The sequence below is a fragment of the Helobdella robusta genome, assembly GCF_000326865.2.
Source record: "Helobdella robusta unplaced genomic scaffold HELROscaffold_47, whole genome shotgun sequence".
Lineage (NCBI taxonomy): Eukaryota > Metazoa > Annelida > Clitellata > Rhynchobdellida > Glossiphoniidae > Helobdella > Helobdella robusta.
The window spans coordinates 942416-955950 of NW_008705176.1; the positions used below are offsets into that span (position 1 = coordinate 942416).

A 13535-nucleotide genomic window follows, 5' to 3' on the forward strand; every position below is an offset into this window, starting at 1 on the left:
GCATTTCGGCTTTGACTTTTTGATAAATTATAATTATGAAAAAAATATTGTTACTGGAGATTCTTAAAATATTTTCTTTAGAGATTTAAATAATTTATAAAATTTAATTGAACTTAATTGGTCACATTTATAAAAATTAACTAAAATTTTTAAAAACTCAAGTGAAATAATTGAATATTATTTGGTTGTTTTATGTGTGTGTGTGTGTGTGTGTGTGTGTGTATGTTAGTTCAAATGTGTGTGTGTGTATGTGTGTGTGTGTGTGTGTTTGTGTGTTTGTGCATGCGTGTATTTGTGTGAATGTGTGTATGTGTGTGTTGGTTATCAAATCAAAAAAGTAAAAAATGAAGCAAGACTTGTCAAAAGTTAACCGACTCTCAAATAAAAAACGCTAAAAAATCCGCATTAAAGTACTTTAAAAAAAACCTAGCTAGTACCTCTGAAAAATTTTTGCTAGAAGTTATAGTAGTAGTAGTAATAATAGTAGTAGTAGTAGTAGTAGTAGCAGCAGCAGTAGCAACAACTACATCAACAGCAGTAGTAGTATGTGTGTATATATATATATATATATATATATATATATATATATATATATATATATATATATATATATATATATATATATGTATACAAAAGTAACTTATGAAATCTACCGAATTTCTATCGTTAATTATGGTCATATATATTTATAAGGAACTCACATAATTATGTATGGTATATATATATATATATATATATATATATATATATATATATATATATATATATATATATATATATATATAACATGTATGGCGTGCATTTATAAAACTGAATGTATTGGACATAGTAGGACATAAATAATTCTCTTCATTTGTTATAGTTTCAAACGTTGTTTGTTCTCTTGTCTTGGTTGGTGTTTTGTGTATGTTTGTTTGTATGTTTCTGTGTTTGTTTGTATGTTTTGTATTTATGGTTGTGTATTTGTTGGTCTATGTATAAATATTTGTGTGTTTGTATGTGTGAAAATGTCTGTGTGCTTGTATACCATTTTGTGTATGACTGCTTGCATATTTGTATATGTGTTTGTATATTGATATATACTATTGTATATGTTTGTATGTGTTTATGTATACGTTTGAATATATGTATATATATATATATATATATATATATATATATATATATATGTTTGAGTATGTGTGTGTGTGTGTGCGTGTGTGTGCGTGCGTGCGTGTGTGTTTCTGGCGCTAAATACGGTACATTATGTTAACTTGTGTTAACTAAAGTTGTATGATTTTAATAATAATGGAAATATTTTGATTTGGATAAGGTTAGCTAAATTAAATTAAATAAAGATTAATATTAATCAATTAGAAATGCAATTTTTTCATAAAATTAACAAGTAATTATAATTATTATTATAATATAATAATATAATTATTTCGAACATAATAATTAATTCTACTGCTAGAGCCAGGGTTGTATATAGGAGCCTACATTTGCACTCATACAAACTCATACAAACACACCTCATAGACACATATTGGCACGACACACACACATACACACACACACATACACAACACACACACACATACACAACAATCACACATACATACACTCATACATTCATGTTAATACATTCATTCATACTAAAACTTACAAAAAGAAATCTTATATAATACAGGAAGAAAAGAAGAAAGAGAAAAAAGAATGCAACTACTCGGACAAGACATCCACAACGACAACGACGACAACAACAGCGACGACATCAATGACAATAACATTAACTTCGACGGCAACTGCAAAAATATTGATGACGATATTGGTAGCAGTAGCAGCCAAAACATTAATCCTGATAGCCATGACAATAACAGCACCGATAACTACACAAACCTCAACAACGTCGACATTAACAACTACAACAACATCAACGACGACCACTTAATAAACAGCAATAATGTCAACAATAACATCAACAACAACTACATCAACCACAACGAGACTACTGACATCAACAACAACATAGACAGCAACAATGCCATCAACAACAACAGCAACAACAACAACAGCAACAGTAGCGTCAACAACGACATAAGCATCAACATCAACAGCAACACCATCACCAGCGACCACGATATAATTTGCGACGACAACGCCACCGTCATCAGCTTCAGCAGCTTCAAACGCTCCCTAGTCTACAAACTTCGACACATCTTGCAAACTCGACGAGGCTCCCCAATACTCTATACCACCGTCTTCAAAAACACCTTCAAACACGTTCATCTAATGTACCTCCAGAATGCAATCATTCGGGATATTTTTCCAGAGCGGTGCTCTAATCTAACATTACCAAAGGAAGCTCAGTTCAAATTCACCGTCGGTGCACTTGAGTCTGATCCTGGCTGTGCCAAAAGTAGTAGTAGACGCGGTAGTAGTAGTAGCAGCAGCAGTAGTAGCAGCAGTAGTAGTAGTAGCAGCAGTAGTAGTAGTAGCAGCAGTAGTAGTAGTAGTAGCAGTAGTAGCAGTAGTAGCAGCAGCAGTAGTAGTAGCAGTAGTAGTAGAAGTAGTAGTAGAAGTAGTAGAAGTAGTAGGAGTAGAAGGAATGCTAGGAGTATTAATAGTCAAAAAATCATTCCGAATACCGATACTGCAAGCAAAATCAACAGCAACGCTAACAACAACTACAACGAACACAGCAACATAAGAAGTCTTAGCTACAGCAGCAACAGCAACAGCAGCGATGACGACGACGACAGTTCCTACATCGACCTTAACAGCTATTGGCATGATGTTGAAACAAAAGAAATAATCTTAGGAAACTTCTCATTCCTCTGTAGTCTCGACCACCAGCCTCCAGTGTCGCCGTCGCTCGTTGATGACATCATAGATGACGTCATAAACAACAAAAACAATAATAATAATATTAATAATAATAACATCAATAATAATAATAACGACCACTTTTTAACCGGAAATGAAAATTTTTTCACTCACTTGTTAGAGAATCACGACATGACTGATGATTATGATGAGGACGATGACGACGATGATGATGATATTATTACCACTACTACTACTACTAATAATAATAATAATATTAACAATTACAACAACAAAAATAATACTAATAATAATAATTACAATAATGACAATAATAATTTTGAAGCCTGTGAAACGTCTGACATTATCACTTCGCCAGCCAGCAACCGCCTAGCTAAGAGGCCTAGATTGGAGTTGGAATCATTGTCATCATCAACAACAACCTCATCGCCATCATCACCATTATGGGCTATATCATCATCATTATCACCACCATTATCACCACCATTATCACCATCATTATCATTACCATTATCGTCATCGTCTTCGTCGTCGTCGCTTTTATTTTTGCCACCATTAAATAACTCCACGTCCCAGTTTCTTTGTGGTTTTACGTTACCATCATTCTCATCATCATCATCATCATCATCAACTACTTCTTCATCATCATCATCATCATCATCATCATACAGGCCATCGTTATCAGCATCGTCACTAACAGTATCATCACCATCATCATCGTCGTCGTCATATATGCCTTCGTCATCATCTTCATCGTCGTCGTCATCGTCGCCAAATGGTCCGTTTATTCTATCAGTAGCTAACCTCGTCAATAATAACAACAACAACAACAACAACAACAACAACAACAATAATAATAATAATAATAATGATATAAATAATGATGGTGGTGATGATGTTGACAACAATAGTAACAGTATTATTATTAATTACAACATAATTGACCCGATGTTGGCTGGAGACGGTTTCAATTTTGCAGACATTTTTCATGGCATTCCAAACATCAATCTGCCTAATATTGACGAAGAAGAATATATCATGAATTTTTAACGTATGTGTGTTTGTTTGTGTATATGTGTGTGTATTTGTGTGTGTGTGCACGTGTGTGTGTATCTCACAATATACCTTTCTGTGCGCGCGCGTGCATTTCTTAGCGGTTTATGAAACGTTTTGCATTTGCTCCGTTGTTCTTGCCATGTGTCATCATGTGCGTCTATGTATGTCTTTGTATGTGTTTGCTTGTTTGTTTGTTTGTATGTGTGTGTATGTCTTTTTATAAAAAGCTTCATGTATATATATATATGCATGCATTTTATATAGGTGATTTGGGTTCTGTCCAACCTATTTAAAGATAAGATATGCGCTAGATGTCTGCCTATATTGAGTTTTAAAATTCCCTCGCTCTTTCACCTTGTTTACTTTTTTCTCTTATATTTTCTCTCTCTCTCTTTCTCTTTTTCTTTCTATCCATCTATCTGTCTGTCTCTCTGTCTGTCTATCTATCCATCCATCTATCAATCTCTGGTTTTGTCATTTTCTTTGTAATTATTTTCATAGTTTAGTCTGCAATGATTCTAATCAAGAAAAGTTTTTTATTTTCAAATATTTTCTAAAAAGGATAATAATTAATACGATCTTTCTATCACTATATATATATATAATATATATATGAATATATAACAGTGTTTTTATATATCAACTGTATATCAAACGCATATATATATATATATATATATATATATATATATATATATATATATATATATATATATATATATATCGTTTCATATAAATATATATATATTTAAATATTTATATGCATTATACCCATATATTCGTATATTACATTTACTAGCAAATCTTTTTCTTTAGTTTTAATTAATTAATTTATTGACTGACTGATTAATTAATGATTAAAGTGTTTTAATTACATATTGAAAAAAAACCTTCTCTTGAAAAGTTTTTTTTATTAATTTCGAATTTAAATTCATATTTTTATCAAAGTGAAGAGAGAAAGGGAGAGAGAGAGAGAGAGGAAGAGAGAGAGAGAGAGAGAGAGAGAGAGAAGAATTTACGGTTGACATACATGAGGAAATAAGTTTCGAAATTGAAATGAGATCACAACGTATTTCTTTAAAGGTTAATAAAAGAAAATCGCTTAACAATCGTTCAGCTGGTAAACGATCTAATCAAACGACCAATCAACCAACCAACCAACCAATTAAGAAACAACCAATCATCCAACCAAACCACCAATTAAACAACTAATCAATCAACCAATAAACCAATCATCCGCTCAATCAACCAACTAACCAAACAACCAATCAATCAACCAAACAATTAACAAGCCAATCAATCATCCAACCAACTAACCAATCAACCAACCAATCAATCAACCAGCCAACCAATCAACCAACCAAACAGCCAATCAATCAACCAGTCAACCAATCAATCAACCAACCAGCCAACCAATCAATCAACCAAACAGCCAACCAATCAATCAACCAACCAGCCAGCCAATCAATCGTAAATGAGCAGCTTACTACGATTCTTAACAAACGCCAGTAACATCCCGGCTTCGTCGCCAGTAAATCCAAAGTCATTCACCAAGGAAATTTCATCCAAAATATTAAGTAACAAATCACCATTAATCTTTTCATCCATAAATTTTTCCAAGCATTTCCTCCTCTCGTCAAATCCCATTATCTTCAGGAGGTGGATAATTTCGATCGTTGATACCTCATTCCAGCTGATGTTGATTGGGATATCTTTTAAAGGTTTTGTATGCTGTTAAGTTTGCTTTTTGTTGTTGCTGTGTTGTTGGTTGTTGTGGTTGTGGCTGTTGTTGTTGTTTTAGTGTTTTTGGTAACCTTGGCGTTTTTGTTGGAGAATTAATGTTGTTGTTGATGTTATCTTGATTGTTGGAATTATTGTTGTTGCTGATGTTGTTGTTGTTGATGTTGTTGTTGTTGTTGATGTTGTTGTTGATGTTGTTGTTGTTGTTGATGTTGTTGTTTTGATTACCATCATGGCTGTTATTTCTCTTGTAAGCTGATGGTGATGACGACAACGATGATGACGATCTTGAAATTCTTGTAAAGATTATTGGATGAGTCGGTGAAGATGATGATGGTAATAATGATGATGGTGGTGGTGATTTAAACGATGGCGATGATGATAATAGTGATTTAGATGATGATGATGAAGAAGATGATGATGAAGAAGAAGATGATGATGATGACGAAGATGACCATGATATTGGTGGTGTAGGTGCCTTGGTTAAATAAGATGGTGGTGATGATGATGAAAATGATGAAGATGATGATGATGATGATGTTTGAGGTAACAATGATGAAGACGACGACGACGATGATGGTGGTGATGAGGGTGACGTTGCCTGTGGGGAAACTGGCATTGCGATAGAGTACGTAGAATTTGTGCTTGGGAACAGAGGAGCCGGCTTTCTTGTTGATATTGTCCTCTTGTCGTCGTTGCTGCTGCTGCTGCTGTGGTTGCTGAGGCCGCTGCTGAGGCTGTTGCTGAGACTGCTGTGGCTGTTGCTGGTTGCCTTTAGACAACGTTGAGGTCTTTTGAATGCAAAATTCATTTATTTTAATTAAGTCACCGCTCCAACTCAACACCAGATTAAAAATTTAACTAATTAATTAACTAATTACTAATTAATTAATTAATTAATTAACGAACGAATAAATGAATGCACGGATCAATGAATGAATAAATGAATGAATTAATGGAGGTATGGATAGATGATAAATAAATATAATATTAAATAATTAATAAAATTATTCATCCGTGACAACCTCGGTGGTGGAAGTTTCATTTTCGTTGCAGTTTCTAAATTTGTCTGACTGGCTGATGGGTTTGCAACTTTTGAGCACACAACTGCTATTGGCTCTCTATATTCTGGTGTATTTGTTTTGTTGTTGTTGTTTTTGATGATGTTGTTGTTGATGTTGTTGTATTTGTTAATGTCAATTTCTTCGTAAACATGGTTGATGGTGTTGTTATTATAGTCGATTTCGTTGTTGTTTTGTTGTCGAGATGATGTTACGTTGTTATTGTTGTGGTTGTTGTTATTGGTGCTGTTGTTGTTGACGTTACTACTGTTTTTGTCGTTGATGTTACTAAAGCTGTTGCTTTTAACATTATTATTAATGTTGTTGTTGTTGTTAATATAGCTGATAATTTTGTTATTGTTAATGTTGTTGTTACGGATGTTGTTGCTGTGGATGTTTTGTTTGTTGTTGTTGTTGCTGTTAAAGTTAAGTCTGTTGCCGTTGTTGTAATGGATGTTGTTGATATTTTGGTTGTTGTTGATGATGTTTTGGTTGTTGATGTTGTTACGGATGTTGTCGTTGTTGATGTTAACATCATCATCAGGAAGAGGGGGTGGGGTCTTCAGCCTACGTCTGCCCCCCTTGGATTTGCCCGCGAAAGAGTAATTGATAGGGAAGCACGGAAGTTGGACGGATCTGCCATCGAAGGAGTACTCAAATCTTCCCTGTTGCTGGCGTCCCATTCCGTGTTGCTGGCGTTTTGTTTGATCCGAAGTTGAGAGGATGCTTTTAGGGGGAATCGGGGGTGCTTTTCCTTCCGGCGGTACCATGTCGACGTCTGTGCGTGTGCGTGTGTGTGTGCGTGTGTGTGTGCGTTCGTGTGATGTGTTTGTGAGTCTATTTTTATCTGGTGTGCAAGTGTTTTTTATGTTTGTGTGTGACCATGATAATAATAATAATAGTAATAATGATAATAATAATAATAACAATAACAATGATAATAATAATAAAAGTAATAATAATAATAATAATAATAATAAATAGTAATAAATAGTAATAATAATAATGATAGTAATCAGTAATTACTTAATTCTTCGTGTAATTTGACGTAGTTAGTATTGACCGCACCAACTCCAGCTCTGCCCACCCTGATGTACTCGTAATGCTGGTAGCCATTTACGTTGTACTGGTACTTCTCGAATAATATTATTTCTAAAAGTATTTTATTATTATTATTATTATAATTATTATTATTATTGTTATTATTATTATTATTAGTGTACACATACACACTTACACACATACACACTTACACGCAAACACACAGGCAGGCACAGAAACACACACACACACACACACACACACACACACACACACACACACACATACCTTTACACAATTCAGTATACTGTTGGAAAATTTTTCAAACAATACTCTCTCTCGCACACACACATACACAGCAACACACACACACACACACATACAAACACACACACAAACACACACACACACCTTCACACAGTTCAGTACTATTGTGTACAAAAGTTTCAACCAGACTGGCGAGCTTCCTCATCCAAACGAGATACTCCTCTTTAGTGCCGCAGACAAAACCCTCGGCTTTTGACACATTTATATTCATGTAGTCTGGTATTGCGGTACTTATCGTGTCTATACCGGCTAGAATTATAATAATTATAGTATTATTAATTATAATAATTATGGTATTAATAATTATAATAATTATAATTATAACTTTTATTACGATCTAATAGTATAATAATAAATCTAATTATAGTTGAAGTAATAATAATATTGGCATTTGCATTATTTCGAAGTTTAAGTGAACGAACAAATCAACAAACCAACAAACATACAAACTAACAAACATACAAACAAACTAACATACAAACATACAAACCAACATACACAAAAATCAACAAACATACAATCCAACAAGATACAAACCAACAAACATACAAACAAACATACAATCCAACAAACATACAATCCAACAAACATACAAACCAGCAAACATACAAATCAACGAACAAACAAACCAACAACAAACACACCTTCGCTAATAGCATGAGTCAGTGCGTAGCTCAAGTTAAAGACATCCATCAACTCCAGAACTCCCAACTTTTCCTTCCCGTGGATCCTGGCGTCGATGTTGTAGGTCAGATCCATGTTTCCCTCTGCGATAATCCACTTCCGGTTTACATCTTTCTGCCACTCTTCATGGATTTGGAATAATGTTTGTGGTTTAGATCCTGTTTGTGGTTTAGTTTGGGATAAAATTATTTACGGTATATACACATACGCACACACACACAAACGCCACACACACACACACACATACAAGCATTGCGGTTTTGTTTCACATCAAATAATTTGATATTTTATAAAGATTTATTCATTTGTTATATTCTTTCGTTCATCTGTTCGTCCAATTGTTTGCTCTGTGTGGCGCGTGTGTATGTGTGTGTGTGGTGTGTAACGCGCGTGTGTGTGTGTGGCGCGTGTGTTTGTGTGTGTGGCGCGGCTCAAATATCATGTAGTGGTAACGGGGTGTGTTGAAGAAGTCTCAAATGGCTACTAATTATAATTTATAGATGATGATGACGGTTTTAATTAGGATGGCTGACGCTACTGGAGCGATGATGATGATGATAAAAATAACATACATACACGCACACATACACACACAAACAAACACACAAACGTTAACATAGATAAAAGTATGAATAATTATTTTTCAATAAAATTAAAACCCAGACTGTTGCAGTGGCGTATCGAAGGGTGGGGCACGGCAAGGAGAGAAGCTGTAGCCCCCAAACGCCGAAGCGTACGGGGACTTAAATGGACACAAACACGTGGAAACTTTAAAAATATATTCCCGCTTATTCTTAAAAGTTTTTTTAATGTTAGAAATAATATGAAAAACCCGAATGAATGGATGTGTAGACGAATGAATGAATGAATGAGTGAATGAGTGAGTGAATGAATGAGTGAGTGAATAGATAAATGAACGAATTAATAAATAAATGAATAAACGAATGAACGAAGGAATTAAAACTAACAGAACAGTACTTAAAGCCAACTCAGCAATAGGCCAAACTGACAAGTAGCTATTTTTAAATTAGTCTCTATTAACAGTTCGTACACGGAATAAAAAATCTATTGGTAAATAAGGGTAGTTAGGGTGTCGGCAGGGCTTGCCACTTGGGGGCCTGCCACTCCCTGGACGCCACTGGATTATCACTGTTACTTGTAGCCATGTTGGGGTCAGGCTTGTCAAGGTGGAAGAACTTGACAGGGCAGCTCAAAGGAATGCTGAATGTCCTTCCCTGACTGTCTTTCGTTATCAAGCGCTTTTGTTTCTCAAAGTTGTATATGTAAAACAACTGAAGTGAATGAATGAATGAATGAATGAATGAATGAATGAATGAATGAACGAATGAATGAAAGAGTGAATGAATAAATAAAATTACTTGATTCATTCATTGATGGATACATATATTTATTTATCCATTCATTCATCCATCCATTCATTCATTCATCCATTCATCCATTTATTCATTCAACCACATCTGTAGCATTTTCTTATACAGGCTTGACTATTTAAATTTTCAGCGAATGAGGAGATATTATAATATAAAAATATTTTGGCTATTTTAGTCTAAAACACACACACACATCTACGCTAATTAAATATATCGAAAAATAGCAATATCTCAATATCGGTTAGTATTTGGTACAGGCGATCAACCTCAACTCGGAACTGATTATTTATTATCACCGAAACCCAGTAGATGCATCGGTAATTAGCCCAACTGACCAACCAGCAAACTAATTAACCGACCATTTAAGCACCACCAATCGACCAAAAAACTACACAAAACTGCCTACTAATCAACCAATCAACCAACCAATCAATCAATCAACGAAACAACCAATCAATCAATCAACCGATCAATCAAATAATCAATCAATCAACCAATCAATCAACGAAACAACCAATCAATCAATCAACCGATCAATCAATTAATCAATCAATCAACAAAGCAACCAACCAACCAATCAATCAACCAACCAACCAACCAATTAACCAATCAACCGACCAATTAATTAATCAACCAACCAACCGACCAATCAGCTAACCTCGTCGGAGCCGATTTGATTGTTATCGACACCGAAGTATCCCTCAGTGACGAGAACGATGGCAGGAAGGGTGCTACTCCTTTGGGAGCAAAACTTCACCAGTTCCTCATCCTCTTTCGACCAGGCAAATACTTCCTGATAAGATCGCTCCGTGGTCATGCTAATAATGATGCGACGGTAATGATGGTGTTGTTGTGTTGTTGTTGATGATGACGTTGTTGTGTTGATGATGATGATGTTGTGTTGTTGATGATGATGATGTTGTTGTGTTGTTGATGATGATGTTGGAAAGATGTTGCTAATGAAGATGATGTTGTTGTAACGATGATGTTATTATTATTGTCGCTAGTAGTAGTAGTAGTAGTAGTAGTAGTAATAGTAGTAGTAGTAGTAGCAGTAGTAGTAGTAGTAGTAGTAGTAATAGTAGCAGTAGTAGTAATAGCAGTAGTAGTAGTAGTAACCAAAAGAACTCGCTGAGTGTTATTTTAATCGAAACATATTTGAAAATAACTAAAAAGCACCTATTGTTATTTTATTAAATGGGCTATATATATATATATATATATATATATATACATATATATATATATATATGTAATATAAATGATGATGATGACGACGACGACGATGATGAATAATGTATGTCTTGCAATTGAACCCTATATTATAATATAACGAGCAAAAAACATTGACGATTTATATATATATATATATTTTTACAATATTCTATAATGGTCTATTACCAACAATATATATATATATATATATATATATATATATATATAAAGAGAAAGAGAGAGAGGGAGAGGAAAAAAAAGAAAGAGAAAGAGAGAGAGACAGAGACAGGACGATGACAATGATGATGATGAAACTTATACAGTGACACTAACTAAAATGATGTTATTCAATTAACTGATAGGCATCATTGAACTGAAATGGTGTTAATTATTACAGTTTTACATAAATATTTTCAATCTTAAAAATTGCAAAAGTTTAGTTAAGCTTTTTCAGGTTCCCACAGAGAAAGGTGATTATTGCGTCTTGAAGCATTACAAGTAGGGAGCGTTATTGTTTTGCTGTTCGCTAATGTCGTAGATGTTTGTGAGTGTGTGTTGGTGTGTGTATTTTTATGCATTTGTGTACGTACTAGAATAAATTTTATGAACGTTTACATTTGCATGCCTAGCAGATATTTGTTTGCTCATGTCTTAACTTCCTAATAATAATTATTGTACCTACATGAAAAGATATATGTAAATGTGTGTTTGTGTGTGTATTTATGTGTGTTGTGTGTGTGTATTTGTGTGTGTATGTGTGTGTGTGTAAATGTGTGTGTGTGTACACGCACAAGTATATGCAGCTAGCTAGTTTAAGTAACGTCTTTTGTTGCATTTCAAAAGATTGCTTCTTTATTTGACTTGTTCATTTATTTCCTCTTACTCTTCTTCTTATTATACTAAAATTATTATTAGTTGTAGTAGTAATTTTTGTAGCAGCAGCAGTAGTAGCAGAAACAGCAGCAGCAGTAGTAGCAGCAGCAGTAGCAGCAGTAGTAATAGCGGTATATAGTTTTTACAAATTCTTCTATAAACAGCCTTCACCCATAAAGTAAGATTGAATCACGACAAACGACCTGCATGTCCTTAAATATTATATTTATATAAAAACAATTAAAAACATTATATTTATATCAATATAATAATAACAATAATAATAATAAAATCGCCATAATAATAATAATAATTAAATAATAATTTTATTAACAATGAAAACACATTAAAATAAGATAAAACAGACAGACACAAGTAACACTCTTGAACAGATGATGGCTAAACAAAATCCATGAAATTCCTAATTAGCATAATTTATTCAAAAACGCCTAACATACATAATTTATGCTAAGTTGATTAGGACAAATATTTGGTGACGTCATTTGTAATGCTAAATAACACAACGTAAAGTGATTAACTAAAAATATTTATGTCATCTTTAGAAGATAATTTGATAACAAATAAACTTTAAAAAATGATATGATCTGTGCGTGTGTCTGTGTGTTTGTTTGTGTGTGTGTGTGTGCGTGTGTGAAGATAAAACATAAGAATAAAAAAGTTGCTGAACAAAATTACATATTATATATATATATATGTGTGTGTGCGTGTGTGTAATAAACTTTATTTTGCTGTGTATGCATATACACGAATATATATACATAATTTTAAAAAGTAATTAAATAGTTAATCCAGTATTTAGCTAATTAAATTGTCTGAAATAACAACATAATACAGGGAAAAATACACAAATGTATAAATATACAGAAACGTATGTATATATATATATATATATATATATATATATATATATATATATATATATATATATATATATATTGCAAAAAATAGAAGCTTTTTATTAAACATATGTGTAGTTAAAAAACAGTTTGATGAACGACAGATTGCTTATTAATATAGAAAGGAGGAAATATGATTGACCGAAAGAAATAAAAATGAGTGAATGAGTTGACTAACTAACGAATGAATGAATGAATGAATGAATATAAATTGATAGACGGAAAAAAATTAAAAACACGAATAAACATTTATAGATCAAAGACAAATAATACAAAACAACCATCAAATGATCTGCATCCATTCATGCATTTATTCATTCATCAATTCATTCATTCGTTCGTTCATTTATTCATTCATTCATCCATCCATCCATTCATTCATTCATTATCCCATATATTTATTC

The 13535-nt window shown here is 33.2% G+C and overlaps 1 protein-coding gene across 1 annotated transcript; it reads right to left on the bottom strand.

Annotated features, from left to right (window-relative positions):
- Positions 1 to 4749: 4749 nt before the first annotated feature.
- HELRODRAFT_178362 (hypothetical protein) lies at positions 4750 to 10943 on the bottom strand (the record flags this gene model as incomplete). The annotated part of the gene is made up of 9 exons (XM_009026472.1): positions 4750 to 4777; positions 5396 to 5575; positions 5697 to 5877; positions 6697 to 7461; positions 7710 to 7835; positions 8136 to 8300; positions 8696 to 8893; positions 9892 to 10027; positions 10815 to 10943. The coding sequence occupies 9 exons, from the start codon at positions 10941 to 10943 to the stop codon at positions 4750 to 4752; spliced, it is 1908 nt and encodes a 635-aa protein (XP_009024720.1).
- Positions 10944 to 13535: the final 2592 nt, after the last annotated feature.